The sequence below is a fragment of the Natrix helvetica genome, assembly GCF_964273705.1.
Source record: "Natrix helvetica genome assembly, chromosome: 1".
NCBI classification, from domain to species: Eukaryota; Metazoa; Chordata; class Lepidosauria; order Squamata; family Natricidae; genus Natrix; species Natrix helvetica.
This window is the reverse complement of record NC_138548.1, coordinates 96,607,235-96,622,026: the sequence shown is the minus strand read 5'-3', so window position 1 is coordinate 96,622,026 and position 14,792 is coordinate 96,607,235. Positions and strand designations below refer to the sequence as shown.

Here is a 14,792-nt window from a genome sequence, read left to right as displayed (position 1 = left end):
GTTACTTAAAAACAGGTTGAGTTTGCCATCAAAGAGATTAAGGAGACTTGTGGCATATGAGGTTCTACAGACAAAAAATGGTAACACAATATTTGTTTACTCTAGATGAGTTCAAGTCACCAGGACCAGATAGACTACATTCCAGAATTATGAAGGAGCTGACAGATGTGATTTCAGAACAACTGGACTATGTCTTTCAAAGTTCATGGAGTATTGGAAACTACCAGAAGACTGGAAAACAGCTGATGTGGTCCCCACTTTAAAAAAGGGTAGAAAAGGATCCAGAAAACTACAAACAAGCATCTAACATCAAAACCTGGAAAGATCTTGGAAAAGATAATCAAGCAATGGATCTGTGAATTCCTAGAAGCAAGCAAAGCAATTACTAGAAGTCAACACTGGTTTATCAAAAAGAGATCATCCCAAACAAATCTTATTGCATTCTTCAATAAAATGACCAAATTAGTGGATCAGTAAAATGCTGTGTTGTAATTGGACTTTAGTAAGGCATTTTACAAGGTAGATCATAACCTATTTCTTGGTAAGATAGAAAAATGTAGAATAGATGGCATCACCACCACATGGATTTGTAAATGGTTGACAAACCACGCTCAATGTATAGTTCTCAATGGAACTATATATAAATGGAGGGAAGTAAGCAATGGGGAACCCAGGGGTGAAATTCAGCAGGCTCTGACAGGTTCTGGAGAACTGGTAGTGGAAATTTTGAGTAGTTCAGAGAACTGGCAAATACCACCTCTGGCTGGCCCTAGAGTGGGTTGGGAATGGAGAGTTTGCAATATCCTTCCCCCAGGAGAGAATGGGGATTTTGCAGTATTCTTCCCACCACGCCCACCAAGCCATGCCCACAGAACCAGTAGTAAAAAAAATGAATCCCCCCTGGGGGTACCCCAAGGTTCTGCTTAGGCCTAATGCTCTTCAACATCTTCATAAATGATTTATATGATGGGATAGAAAGGGAACTCATCAAATTTTTAGATGACACCAAGCTAATAGCAATAGTGCTTAGACTTATATACCACTTCACAGTCCTTTATAGCCCTCTCTAAGTGGTTTACAGAATCAGCATATTGCCCCCAAAAATCTGGGTCCTGATTTTACCCACCTCAGAAGGATGGAAGGCTCAGTCAACCTTGAGCCTGGTGATATTCGAACTGCCAAATTGCAGGCAGCCAGCAGAAGTAGCCTACAGTTCAGATTACAAGTTATTTGCATCTATACTAGCAGAGAGACTCAAAAAGTATTTAAATAGTTTTATCCAATCTGATCAAAATGGGTTTTTTTACCAAAGAGACAAATGAAAGATAATATGAAAATGATTTTGAATACTTTGGAATACTATGAGGCCCATCCTGAAAAACAAATGGCTTTGATGTTTCTTGACGCACAGAAGGCTTTTGACAACATGAAGTTCATTTGGAACAGATGGATTTTGGTAAGAAATTTATCCAAACCATATAAATGGTATATCATAAACAAACCGCAATATAATGGTAAATAGAGAATTGACAGATTCTATTGAAATAAAGAAAGGTACGAGACAAGGTTGCCCATTATCACTGTTACTTTTTCTCTTAACATTAGAAGTCTTAAATAGAAAGATTAGAGAAGAAGAAGAAATAAAAGATTAGATTGGGCTAGGACTTTTTTGAAGATCTAAATAAAAAAGTCTTGAAGTTTATTTGGCAAGGGAAAAAAAGCAAGAATAAAACTTAAATTGTTTACAAGATGCTAGAATAAGAGGAGGATTGGGCCTACCTGATTGGGAGTTATATTATCAAGCAACAAACCTGATGTGGATTAAGGAGTGGGTAACACTAAAAAATTCCAGATTATTGAATGTAGAGGGTCATGATTTATTGTTGGGATGGCATGCTTTTTTATGGTATAAGGGAACTAAAGCACATGGTTATTTTAGAAGACATTATATAAGGGAGGCCTTGTTATTAAACTGGGAAAAGGTTAAAATATTACATTACTTAAAAACTCCAACCTGGATATCAACTATTGAAGCATTTTCATATCCAATAATATATAAAAAGGAACAAACAGTAAGATATGTTGAAATATTGAATACAGAGGGTGAACTCAAATCTATTCAAGAGTTGAAACAAGAAGGAATAGAAATGAATTGGTATTCATATTTACCGATACAATCTAGATATAATGAAGATAGAAAATCAATAGGTCTTTACAATGAAATGACTGAGTTAGACAATATTTTAATAGGTACTGATGAAAAAGTAATTAAAAAACTATATGGATATTTATTAGAGACTAAATTACAAGAGAAACAAGTTAAAGAAACTATGATAGCTTGGGGGGAAAACTTTGGGTATGGGATAGACTTAGAAAAATGGCAGAAATTGTGGTCTCAAAATTATAAAATGACAATGTCAACTGCATATAGACAAAATTTGTATAAGATGTTTTACAGGTGGCATCTATCCCCAACAATAACATCAGTAACTGAGAGGAATCTAGGAATCCTAGTGGACAACCATTTAAGTATGAGCCAGCAGTATGCTGCAGCTGCCAAAAAAGCCTAGGCTGCATCAACAGAGGAATAGTATCAAGATCATGTGATTAGTACCAATATACACTTTCTTGGTAAGATCAAACTTGGAATACTCCAGGGGTTAGACTAGAAGAGCTCCAAGGTCCCTTCCAATTCTGTTATTCTGTATAATAGAATATCCAAATATTAAGAAGAGGTAGCCATGCTGAAAAATTATGCCTTTCTGTCTGTCTGTCTTCTGTCTGTCTGTCTGTCTGTCAATCCATTCATCTCTGGCTTTTATGTAGGACCTACTGCCTCGGTTTGATCCTGTGATTCCAAGAGGAATTGGACAGCATTTCAGAGCTGTAACTGTCAGGGTGTAAATTCAGTCCTGTATTCAATGAGGGATGAACCATGGATTCTCCTTGAAGTATACTTGATAATTAAGCAAAATAAACCTGAGATATATTCTAAGAAACACATTTTATTGTAAAGAAAATGAAAACACAAACTTACTAGCTAACGATTACATTTTGGCAGAGTTCCTCCCTACCACCTTGGTAGGCGAATAAAAGAAGCAAAGAAGCAATAATAATGACGAAAGAATGTGGAAGAATGTGGACATGCGTAGTGAGTTTTAGTGATAAGAGTCAGATCAGTCTACCATATGTCTTAGAGTTGAAGCACAGCTGGCAAACAAAAAAATGCAGTGACAGTAACCTTGCATACCTGCATCTTATATTGATATGTCTCCTCATGTTGCTCCCAGGAGATCTGGGTAGGTACTGGTGCTGGTAAATGTATCCCTGAATGAGGAGATGATCCTGCTGTCACTGAAGAAGTCCCCTTTCACAAAAAGTCATCAGTGGACTCTTTTGGGATAATTTTTTCTGCTTGCCAACCTTTCCTTTTTATAGATAGTTGTTAAGAAGGTTATTGTTCTGCAGGTTCAAAGAGCCTGAAGGAAGTTGGTTATCTGGACCTTTTTTAGTCCAAATTTTAGACCATGCATGGACCAAAATGGCGTTAATTGTACTTGTGGATTACTTCAGGTGGGAGTAGTATGTTTGCTGTTCAGGTATCCTTGTTCTCTTTGACTTCTTAGAGGCTTTTTATACTGTTGAGCTTGATAACCTTCTGGACTAACTCCAGCAATTAGGTGTCAGAGATGCAATTTTGTTCTGGTTCTTCTTCTGTTATAAGTTCTAGTTAGTGTTGATGGGATGAGAGTCCTTGATCACAGCTTATGCTTTGTGAGGTGCCACAAGGTTTAACATTCTCTCCTTTTTAACATCTACTTAAAGCTGTTGAGTAAGATCATCTAATGGAGTGGAGTGAGGTATCATCACTATGCAAACAACAATTAGTGGTATATAACTGCTCTACCCCAGACTGACTATGGAGTTTTGGTCTCAGGGTCTGGAAGCTATGAAGTTTTGGATGGAGAAGAAAAGACTTTGGCTCAACCGTAGCAAAACCAAGTAGTTATAGGGTTTTAGCCATCCTCCTTTTTTCTGCCAGAAATGACCATTCTCTATTTTAGTTCTAGGTGCAGCTGTACATTTTAAGTTCTTTCTGCACTCCTGACTCCTGCTTGGTGGCAACTGTATCTCCAGGGGGACTTTTATGCATCATCATTCTTTGTGCCAAGTATGCCCTTTCTGGGCTGGGAGATATTGTACATAATCATTTGAACTTTGGTCATCTTCCAAAAGGTCCTGCAAAATTTTGTGTGTATGATGTTTGTATGATGCTTTTGAGTTGCAATTGGTCCAAAATGTAACAGCTTGGACAATATGTGTATTTCCAGTCACCCAATGTTACAATTTTTCTATACAAGCTGCATTGGTTTCCAGTAGGTTTCTAGATATAATCCATGATGCTTGTTGTCACTTATTTATTTATTTTTTAGAACTTACATAGCCACACATCTCATATGATGAGTCTAGGTTGTTCACAAAAATCCATAAAGAACATAGTTAAAATAACATACCAAATAAACACTTCATGGCATGGGACTGGTATATTTGAAATTCCTGGTGATCTCTACCTACTATTTGATCAATCAGAGGGACATAGATTAGTCTCATCAGTTTTAAAAAAAATCATATTGTAGAATCTAGGAACTGTGCTTGTTTTGTCAGCTGCCCTCTGGATTTATCTGATATTAAATTGACCCCCAACTCTGCTAATCTTCTGGGATGCATTGAATTCCTGGTTGTTTGCTTAGCATAGAGATTGTGAAGTTAGTGAAACTCAAGAGGTTAATATAATTTTGGTTTTTGTTTTATTCCTGGCTGCCATCTTGGTTTTGTTACATACATAACAATGTATATTTTATGGTGTGATTTCCATTTTGTTCACTGCCAAGAGCTGCTGTAGTAAGAGGGGTGATCATATAAATCAAAACCAACCAACATAATAAAACACAATCATTGAGCTGTTGTAAGATTTTTTAAGTAAAAACAAAATAACATTGCAGATGGATTTCAGGAAAAGGAAAAGGAATGGCGAGAAGGGCAGTGCAAGTGATGGAAAAGCTCATAGGAGACATAATGATCAAAAGTTAAAGGGAATGACAAGTACTTTAGGCCAAAGTGAAATAAATTCTTAATGTAGTGGAAAACAGAGAATTTGGAAACAGTGATTTGGTTTTGTTTATTTAATTTCTATAGTTATATCTGGGAGACATAGAGTTACGACTCAAGTCACCAAGGCAGATAAAGGCTTTGATGGAATCCTTTATTGTTCTGCTAATTCCACAACAAATGGGTCTATAATGGCCAGTAAAGTTCCATTCCAGATTTCCCTGAAGTCAGCCAACTACAGTCCCCACAAACAATAGCTAGTAAGTGACAAAACTGATTCACAAAGGCAGAGAGAAAGTCCAAGGATAAGGTGCGAGCTGCTAGGGAACGTTCCAGAGATACGGTCTGCAAGGGAAGGTAGTCCATGAAGGAAAGGAAAGTCCACAGGGGAAGCAGCTCCATGAGGCAAAGGCAAGGTAGAGACAGAAATACAAGGCAAGGCTGAGTTTTTTCCCCAAGGCCAGGGGAGTGCATGCAAAAGCAAATAATTGTTCTTGACAAAGACAATTTTCCCCAGCCTCTGCTTAAGTCAACCCAAGCCAGTTGTTCCTTTGTGAGGTGGGTTGGGGTAACCTTCTCCCAAGCAGCCTCACAGTCCTCCTTTGAGCTTGTCTCTGCTCTACTCTTCATGCCCCCAAATCAAATGGGGGAGGCATCTGTTCCTCATCAGAAGGGATCTGTTGCCTCTCAATGCCACTGCCTGTCTGCAGCCAATCCTTCCCCATGTCTGAGAGGAGAACAAGCTCCCTATCTAGTTGATCACCTCCCCCATTGCCCGAGGGCCTGGGACAGCATTGTCCTCAGCCCCTGGCCTCCGCATTGCAGAGGAGATATGTCATCTGCATTCCAGGGGACATGTGCCATTCCCGTTGGACAATCCCTGTTCCAACTCCTACTCCTCCAAACCAGGATCTGATGGGGCCATGATACAAAGAAAAGACCCAACCAAGAAAGAAAACTTTCAGAAGTGTTAAGGGTATTTAATGAGCTGCTCACAGACAAGCCATACGTAACAGGGCTGTGCATGCCTCGCAATTGGTTGGGAAGACATGGTATGGATTTATGTCAGCAAAGGAAGTCCCTGCTCTCTGGCAAAGCTAAAATAATTGCAGCTGCTTTAAGAAGTCAATCTGATGGACCTTTCCAAGTATCACCTGATTGAGCAATGAGTAAAACAGAAATCAGAGAAAGGTGTGTGTGCTGCACATGAGCCCTGTTCCTAACTATAGAAGCCACCTGATCAGATACAAGGATTTCTGAGTACTCATTTTTATAGCCAGTCATTCAAGCCTTTCACTCCAACAGATGTTGTGTTTATTTATAGCTCATGCACTCCAGATTAGTTCATTCATCAGATGGACTTGGAAAGCAGGGTGAATTGTGGAAATAACAAATGGATGTACTGAACTGTGAAAGGCAGCATTAACGTATTTAAGGCGTGGACAGAAAATTAATCTCCTCATGGACCAATTTGTTTGCAAGATAAAACAATATGTTGTGTTTGTGTGTGCTTGTGTGTGAGAGGGAGAGACAGTGAAATCGTGTTCTGTATTGCATAACATACATATTAAAACCAAAAGAGGAGATAATGGCTCGTAATAAATATTTCTACATTCAGCTCAGCAAATTTGACACATTTTAGAGACCCAGGTGCTATTATTGCAAAATAATTAAATAAAAGACATTGTGATTATATGTATTTGTTAGTTTAATACAGGAAATGTTATTGATCTTATTGCATATCACTAGTAGATATAGTACATACCTTTTTTTAATGAAAATTATCAGTACTTTTGATCAGTGACGTCATCAAAGTAAACAAACCCACGTGCTGATTACGTCACCAGATCATGCCCCTAAGCGGAAGTGACGTGCACAGCCCCCACCCTCCGGATGTGACGTGCATAGCCCTCCTCCCCGGCTGGGATGTGTATAATTGACCCCCCGTGGTACAGGGTTGGCCTGGCACTTTCTTAGTTTTACCTCCCGGGGATTTATTCATTTTAATTGGGTTTGGGGTTTTAATAAGCTTTTAATGTACTATATTTATTATTCTATATACAGTCTTGCAACCTCCTCCACCTACGTATTTAATTATTTAACTGTTTTATGTATGTATTTTATAACGCATTTTAGTGACTGTACACCGCCCCGAGTCCCTTTCGGGAGAAGGGGTGGTCTATAAATACGAATAATAAATAAATAAATAAATAAATAAATAAATAAATAAAGGGTTCACAAAGGTCATAGCCCTAGCCGGATATTTGTATATTGGCCTAAGCCCATCATGATGAGTAGCCCTAACAGATAAGGCGTTGTGCAATATCCTAGCCCTATTTTTTCAGATAAGATGTGTTGAAACTTACCTCATCAGGAAAGATAGCAAGATTCTGTGTACATGATTAGTTTAACCCTAGATTAATTCTATGGACATTCAAGGGGGAGGGTGGGTTGTGAAATAAAAAAATGTTTTTTATTTGTAATCATTCTCCTAAGGGCTGCATTTAAACCCACATTTTTTCCCTAGAAGGTATTTATTTCTAGGCAATGTTGGTTTAATTTTTGTGGAGACAGGGGTCTGCATTTAACCCACCTTTTTTTTTTCTAAAAGGTATTTATTTCTAGGTGGATTTAAAAACATTTCCTTGAAGCCTGGGGGGGGGGGGGAAACACAGCCCTTTTAAACCCTGCAGCTGGTTTTTACCTTTGTAAAATCTAAAGACACATATTTTGCCAATTGCACACTCAAATACTCATGTAACCGTTTTGAAGCCCACCTACAGGAAAAGACAAGGAATATTAACAGGAATTAAAATGTTCACAAGAGGAAACTCACCAGGTTGCATGCAGGGAATAAGTCTTGTTCAAGCATGCCTGGGAAATGCCCTGGCATGTCACACCCACCCGCCAACCTGACCCCCTGTGATTCTGGGCATGCGCAAGAGACATGTGTGGGACATGTCCAGGCATGCCTTACCCACCCACCCACCCAGCCCACTCCCCTGTGATTCTGGGCATGCGCAAGAGCCATGCAGGGACATGCCTGGGCATGTCATACCTCCCATGATTCCAGGCATGCGCAAGGCTCACTTGTCATTACAAGAGCTGGGTAGTTTGCCTTAATTTCAGCAGTCTCTTGAAGATGGCAACCTCAGATTCCAAAGATGTTTTTAAAACAGCAGCAAAAGCCAGCATCGCATGCTCTGACACAAGGCCCCAACCTCCAGAATGCAGCAAATCCTGTTGCAAAGGTTATGATAAAGAAAATTTTTTATTCAGACCTGTTTTGCACGGCTGCAGCATGGTGTGTTGTAATTTTAACGATGATGTCCAGAGTACTTACCGGACAGTATGTGAAACAGCGAATGATGCTTCACTATCTTCCAGCAATGGTAAGTAAATATGTTTTTTTGTTTTGTTTTTGTTTTTTATGATATTGTAAATGACACTGGAGTGGATAACTCACTAACAAGAGGCAATTTATATTTTGCAGACTCCAAAATAATAACTCCTAGACAACAAACTCTTCAAGACACCCCGATTTTATATTCCAGTGGTAATTACCGCGGCCATAAAGCTTCTGCAGATTTTTATGATCTAGACTATAACTGGGATTCTGAGCTATCCCAGAGACCACACTATCTACCCAGTGAGCTAAAGAGCTGCAATTTGTGTAAAGACTGGTTTGCTTGTGGCTGCGGACATGATTTGTGGAATACAGACACAACGAATTGTAAAATAGTGTGTTATGCACCTCTATATTCTGCTTCTGATAGTAGTGATGAGGGCTATTTTTCTGATGGAGGGGGCATGGCCCTTTGAACTCTGTATAACCAATAAAAGATTGTGTTAATGTCAATGCATGACCCATTTGTCAGTGTTCTTTCAATATAATGATGCATGAAAAAGTTCTAAGCCATATTTATTATACTCCAGGATATGTAGGGAGTTATGGAGGAGTAAATACCCTTTTTCAGGAAGCTAGAAAACATGATAAAAACCTGACCATGAAGCAAGTCAAGACATGGCTGTCAGGGCAAGATGCTTATATGCTTCATAAGCCTGCAAGAATTAACTTTCCTAGAAATAAAACAGTAGTGTCTGGCTTAGATCATCAATGGCAGGCCGACTTCATAGATGTCTCCAAAATTTCTAAAGAGAACCAGGGAAAAAAATACATCTTAGCAGTTATCGATGTGTTATCTAAATATGCCTGGGCCTCCCCTTTATCTGATAAATCAGGGAGGGAAGTTACATCCGCCTTCCAGAATATCTTTGAAACAGGACGTGCACCCCGAAAAATACAGACAGATGCTGGTAAAGAGTTCTTGAATACGCCACTGAAGAAACTTTTAACACGTTATGGCATTCATCATTTTGTCACCCATAGTGAAACTAAAGCAGCAGTTATAGAGAGGTTTAATAGAACCCTAAAAAACAAACTCTGGAGATATTTCACAGCTAGGAATACCCATTGGTACGTGGACATTTTGGCAGACACTCTTCAGGGGTACAATAGCACTTACCATCGTAGCATTGGGACTGCTCCTAAAGCCGTAAATTTGTCTAACGAAAGGGATGTGTGGCTGAGACTTTATGGGGTAAGTTTAAAAAGTAAAAGAAAGGAAAAATGTCTTAAGGTGGGGGATCATGTCAGGGTATCTAGACTGAAGGGGAAGTTTGAAAAGGGCTATCAGCAAACCTATACGGATGAGATATTCATCGTCAAAGAACTGGGGACAAGGGGGGAAAGAGTGGTGTATAGATTAAATGATTACACAGGTGACCCTGTAGAGGGAGCTTTTTACTTTGAGGAGCTCCAAACGGTTCCTGCTGACCATCAGCGTATATACAGAATAGAGAAAATTATCCAAAAAAGAGGGCGGGGGAGACGCAGAGAGTTTCTAGTCAAATGGAATGGCTGGCCAGAGAAGTTCAACAGTTGGGTTAAGGCTACTGAAGTACAACATCTTTGAAATGTCAGATTTTTACATCACCCTCCCCAGCAATACATCAGCAGAAATTTTCCCCCAAAACAAAAATTCTAATTTTACTATTCAATTAGCGAGATTGTTGGATCTTCCAGGGTCATGGAAAGTAGGTCTAGCAGAGATACAGTATCCGCATAGTTGGCACACATTAACTTCTCCTGGATATTTTGAAATTGCTAACGAGAGAAAGAAATGGCATTTTTCTTTGAGAAGCGGGTACTATAATAGCATCCGACAACTGTTAGAAAATATGAACAAGCTTATATCAAATGCCAAGGATGGACCTAAGACAACCCTACATTATGATTCAGTGGGTCGAAAAATTAATCTTAAAGGAGATGAACCGCATACCATTCCAGTTAGCGGAGAACTTGGACATCTGTTAGGTATGTTCCCAGGATTCAGCACCTTATATGTTTACACAGACATTGTAGAGCTCCAGATAGTAGGTGACTTCTATGTGCCGTTACTACGCTGTGTGCCTGTGCGGGGGCAAGACAATGATTTCATAACTGTGACCTATGACCATCCACATTATGTGCCAGTCAGCAAACATCACATTGATACCGTTACTATAGAAATCAAAACCGACCAGGACAAAAACATGCATTTTTATCACGGGAAGGTGATTGTCAAGCTTCATTTTAGGCCTCGGAAAAGTGAAGGATGGTTGTAAACAAGGAGCACGGGAGACCTCAAGACTACATAGCTTACTACAGGGCACAAGCTGGGGGAGGCCTTCCAGGCTTCCGAGGAGCCCCCATTATGTACGGGACCGGTTTAGGAGGGTTGTTCCGTGGACTTTTTCGAAAAGCAATGCCTTTTTTGAGGCGGGGATTAGAAATCATAAAGCCGCATGTGAAATCTGCTGCCAAAAACATCGCTAGAGATGTTGCGGGCCATCTTGTATCCCGTGTTGTTGAGAGCGGGCAGGATGGATCAGGGCTGGTCATAGCCAGGAAGAATTACGCATTGGGCCCGCCTATTCCGTTTAAAAAGAGAAGACTTGTGAAAAAATCCCGTCATACCAAGAGGAAACGTGCACAGAAGAGGAAACCCTGTGACAAGGAAGACATATTCTAATACATTATGGCATTTATTCATTCTGCTTCAGAGGAATGTGTTAAATCTGAACTGGATCTTTTTCAACTGGCGCCTACACAGACCAGTATTGAAAACAGTACCTATATCGAGATCCCTCCTTTATCAGCGCTAACGCCCAACGCCCCCCTGGAATTTTTCATCACAGGGCATGGTGAGCATTACACCAATTTAAACAACACCCTTCTGTATGTGAGTTGCAAGATTGTAAAAGCTGACGGGACGGATATTGATGATGGGGCAAGGGTGGCCCTGGCCAACTACCCCATAGCATCGCTGTTTAACCAGCTGGATGTTACCTTGGGAGATCGGCTCATTACACAGAGCCATCATTGCTATTCGTATAGGGCCATAATTGAACTGATTCTCAACTTTGGTGGTGATGCGTTGGGCACCCAATTTACTTCTGGGGGTTTTTACAAAGATGATTCGGACCTCATGGAGAGTACTCTACTGACAGTGGCTGGGAACTCTGGTTTCAAAGCGAGAGCCAGACACACGGCCGGTAGTCGTAAATGGGACCTGCTTGGGCCTCTGCATAGTGATCTGTTTTTTCAAGACAGACTGCTAATTAATGGCGTAGATGTGAAAGTCAAACTCACAAGAAGCAGAAATGAATTTAGTGTGATGAAGGATGGCAATGAGAATTACAAAGTGCAACTCCTGGCTGCTTCTCTCTTTGTAAAATGTGTAAAAGTAGCCCCGGGAGTGCGTCTTGGCCATGCAGAAGCTTTGCTCACCTCCAATGCCAAATACCCCATTGATCGAGTGGGGATGAAGGTTTACAGCATTCCCGCAGGTAGTCTTGTGTGTAATCAGGAAAATCTATTTCTGGGCCAACTACCTAAACAATTAGTGATTGGGTTTGTGGACAATACAGCTTTTAGTGGGGATTATGAAAGAAATCCATTCAATTTTCAACACTGCAATGTCAATTTTTGCGCCCTGCATTGTGATGGCGAACAGATCCCCGCAAAGCCTCTTCAGCCCGATTATGAGCATGGTCTTTTTGTGAGAGAGTACATGCAGATGGTTCAAGCAACAGGCAAAGGCATGAAAGACAGACCGATGTTAATCAGCCGGGAAGAGTTTAACCGAGGGTATACTTTGTATTGTTTTCACCTGAGTCCTGATCAGGGATGCTCTGAGCACTATTCATTGATCAGGAACGGTAACCTCAGAGCCGAAATTAGATTTGCACAGCCCCTCCCCAAAACCGTTAACATGATACTCTATGCAATCTTTGAAAATTTTATTGAAATAAGTCACACAAGGAATGTACTTTTTCATTATATGTGAGTATGGATACACAGCAGCTCCTCCACTTGTTCTCTGGAAAAACTACCTTTCTAGGGGTCTACCCTTGTGACCTGTTACCCCAGAGACAAATCTCCAAAAGACCTTTTGGATTAATCGTAAACACCCATCCTCACACTTTTCCTGGCGAACACTGGCTGGCCCGCTACTTCCCATCTCCCGGATATGGTGAATTTTTTGATTCTTATGGAAGACCTCCGGATAGCCATGACTTTCCTGGCTCCATAGTGATGTTTTTAGAGCAGCAAGCTGAGAAGTACACATTTCACCAACGGCAATTGCAACACCCCAGTGCTGTGACCTGCGGACAACACTGTGCGTTTTTTCTACTGAACCGTATTAAAGGAGTGACCTATGAAAATATTTTAAAGATGTACTCCAATGCCGATATTAAAAATGATCAAATGGTAAAGCTGTTTGTAAAAACTATAAAGGTTGGGAGGGGGCTTGGAATCTGTAACCGTCACCAGTGCATGCAGGCCTTACTGTAAAATAAAGAAAAAGACTTAAACGTTTTTACGTGTATCAGTGTTTTTATTCATTTTAAAAATTGAGCCAGTCACCAAACCTGAGCTGACTTCTAGGTTTTATTGTCCAAGGGCTAGTGGGGGTGCCTGTAAACATAGGCTTCTGAGACCCAAAAGGTGCTGTCATAACAGAGTCAGGGCTAGCAGCAGTTTCATCCTTAACAACCAGAGTATCTTTCAACTTTTCTATTTGCTCTTTAACAGCAGTAGACCCCAACACAGAAGTTGGAACATTCACCTCAGCCATAGCATTCATAAAATCATCCCATCCTTTAGGTTTCCGCTTCTCAGTAGGGGCTCGGCATTGCGAGGCGCCTTTCACCAAGTCTAAAATATTAGTACCGGGAACAGGTACACCTTTGTATAAAAAGGTACTGCGATCATCCCAGGTTGAGACGTCCTGGTGTTGCTTCATTTTGTTCAGCAAAAGTTCTGCATTTTTCCTATAACGAGCGCTCACACCGCTTAGGATATCATCCATAGCTGTGCCCTGTGGAGTTGGATGTGGCGGCTGTTCTGGTAATGTTGGAAGTGGCTGAGGGTGTCCCGGTGGATAAATGAGATTCAGTTTGTCCTTTTCAGACTCATTTTGCCTGGTCAGTCTTAGATACCTCTGCAGTACAGAATTGTACAGCTTAATCTTGTCATCCTCACTCAAATCAGGCCTCTCATCATCCAACCGGTTAGTGGCTGTAGTCCCCATAGTAGGCGTCCTGCCCTGTAGCTGCTCCATCTGATGACGCATCTGATGACGCGACACCAGATACATTTTCTCGGCATGGTCCATGGTTTAGCCTGCTAACAGGCTAGTCAACAGAGGAATAGCCGCCCCTAGTAAGGGCCCTATAAAACCACCCGACTGAAGTATGATCTGCTTCTTCTTTTTGAGTGAAACCTTTCTATCACTCAACTTTTTAATAACACCCTTCTTACTCTTTAGAGACCGGAATTGTGAAGGTTTCAGAGGAAGATTTCCTTTTAGGGTATTCAGTGCTATTTCTGCTATTGACCCCACCAGGTCATTATTAGCATTGCATAAGATGGCTTTTCTTTGTCTTGGTCCGGCCTTTACTAAGATTTTTAAAAGCCCCCAATTTCTACGTAACCTCTCTGACATCTTAAATGAACTAGCACTAAGGTAACCGAGCTACAACTTTTTACTCTTCTTTTTCATTGTGTAAACAGTAGGCCAATCAGGGGGGAAGAGACCTGTTCTTAGCCTATAGAATTCTGGAGTGGTGGCTGACAAATCTACTAATAGGTACCCATGTGGTTTGTGAGTGGCATCTTGGAATACTTCTAAAAAATACTTTGTGTTAGTGGGGTACATCTGCCTGGCCAGTGTGACAATTTGCATCTGATCACGGGGGCTTTTGAATAATACCAAATATTTGGAATTCAGAGCTATTGTCCTCATTTTCTTACCTTGAAAAAACAGGTTTTGTAGTATGAGAATAATGCTAAGGTTTCTGTGATGAACGTACTGTGTAAAAGCCTTCTCTATTTGGTCACTGTCACCGGCAGATGCCATGAGATCATCTATCACAGCTAGAGTTATTTGATTTGGTGGAAACAAGGCATCATCTTCAAAAGAAGATGGTAGACCTTCCATAAACTTAATATAAGGGAATTTATTAAGCAGATCTTTGTACAGAGGTTGCCAACAGCTATAAAACCATACAATATTTTGAGGACTTTGAGACAATACCGCATCGCCATGTTCTAACATTTGTTTGATAAAAAAAGA

The 14,792-nt window shown here is 40.4% G+C and overlaps 1 protein-coding gene across 1 annotated transcript; it reads left to right on the top strand.

The window, feature by feature from the left end:
* Positions 1-11,189: 11,189 nt before the first annotated feature.
* On the top strand, positions 11,190-12,500 carry LOC309388317 (uncharacterized protein F54H12.2-like; the record flags this gene model as incomplete). Its single annotated transcript, XM_081945529.1, has 1 exon — positions 11,190-12,500. One exon carries the CDS (start codon positions 11,190-11,192, stop codon positions 12,498-12,500), a length of 1,311 nt encoding a protein of 436 aa, XP_081801655.1.
* Positions 12,501-14,792: the final 2,292 nt, after the last annotated feature.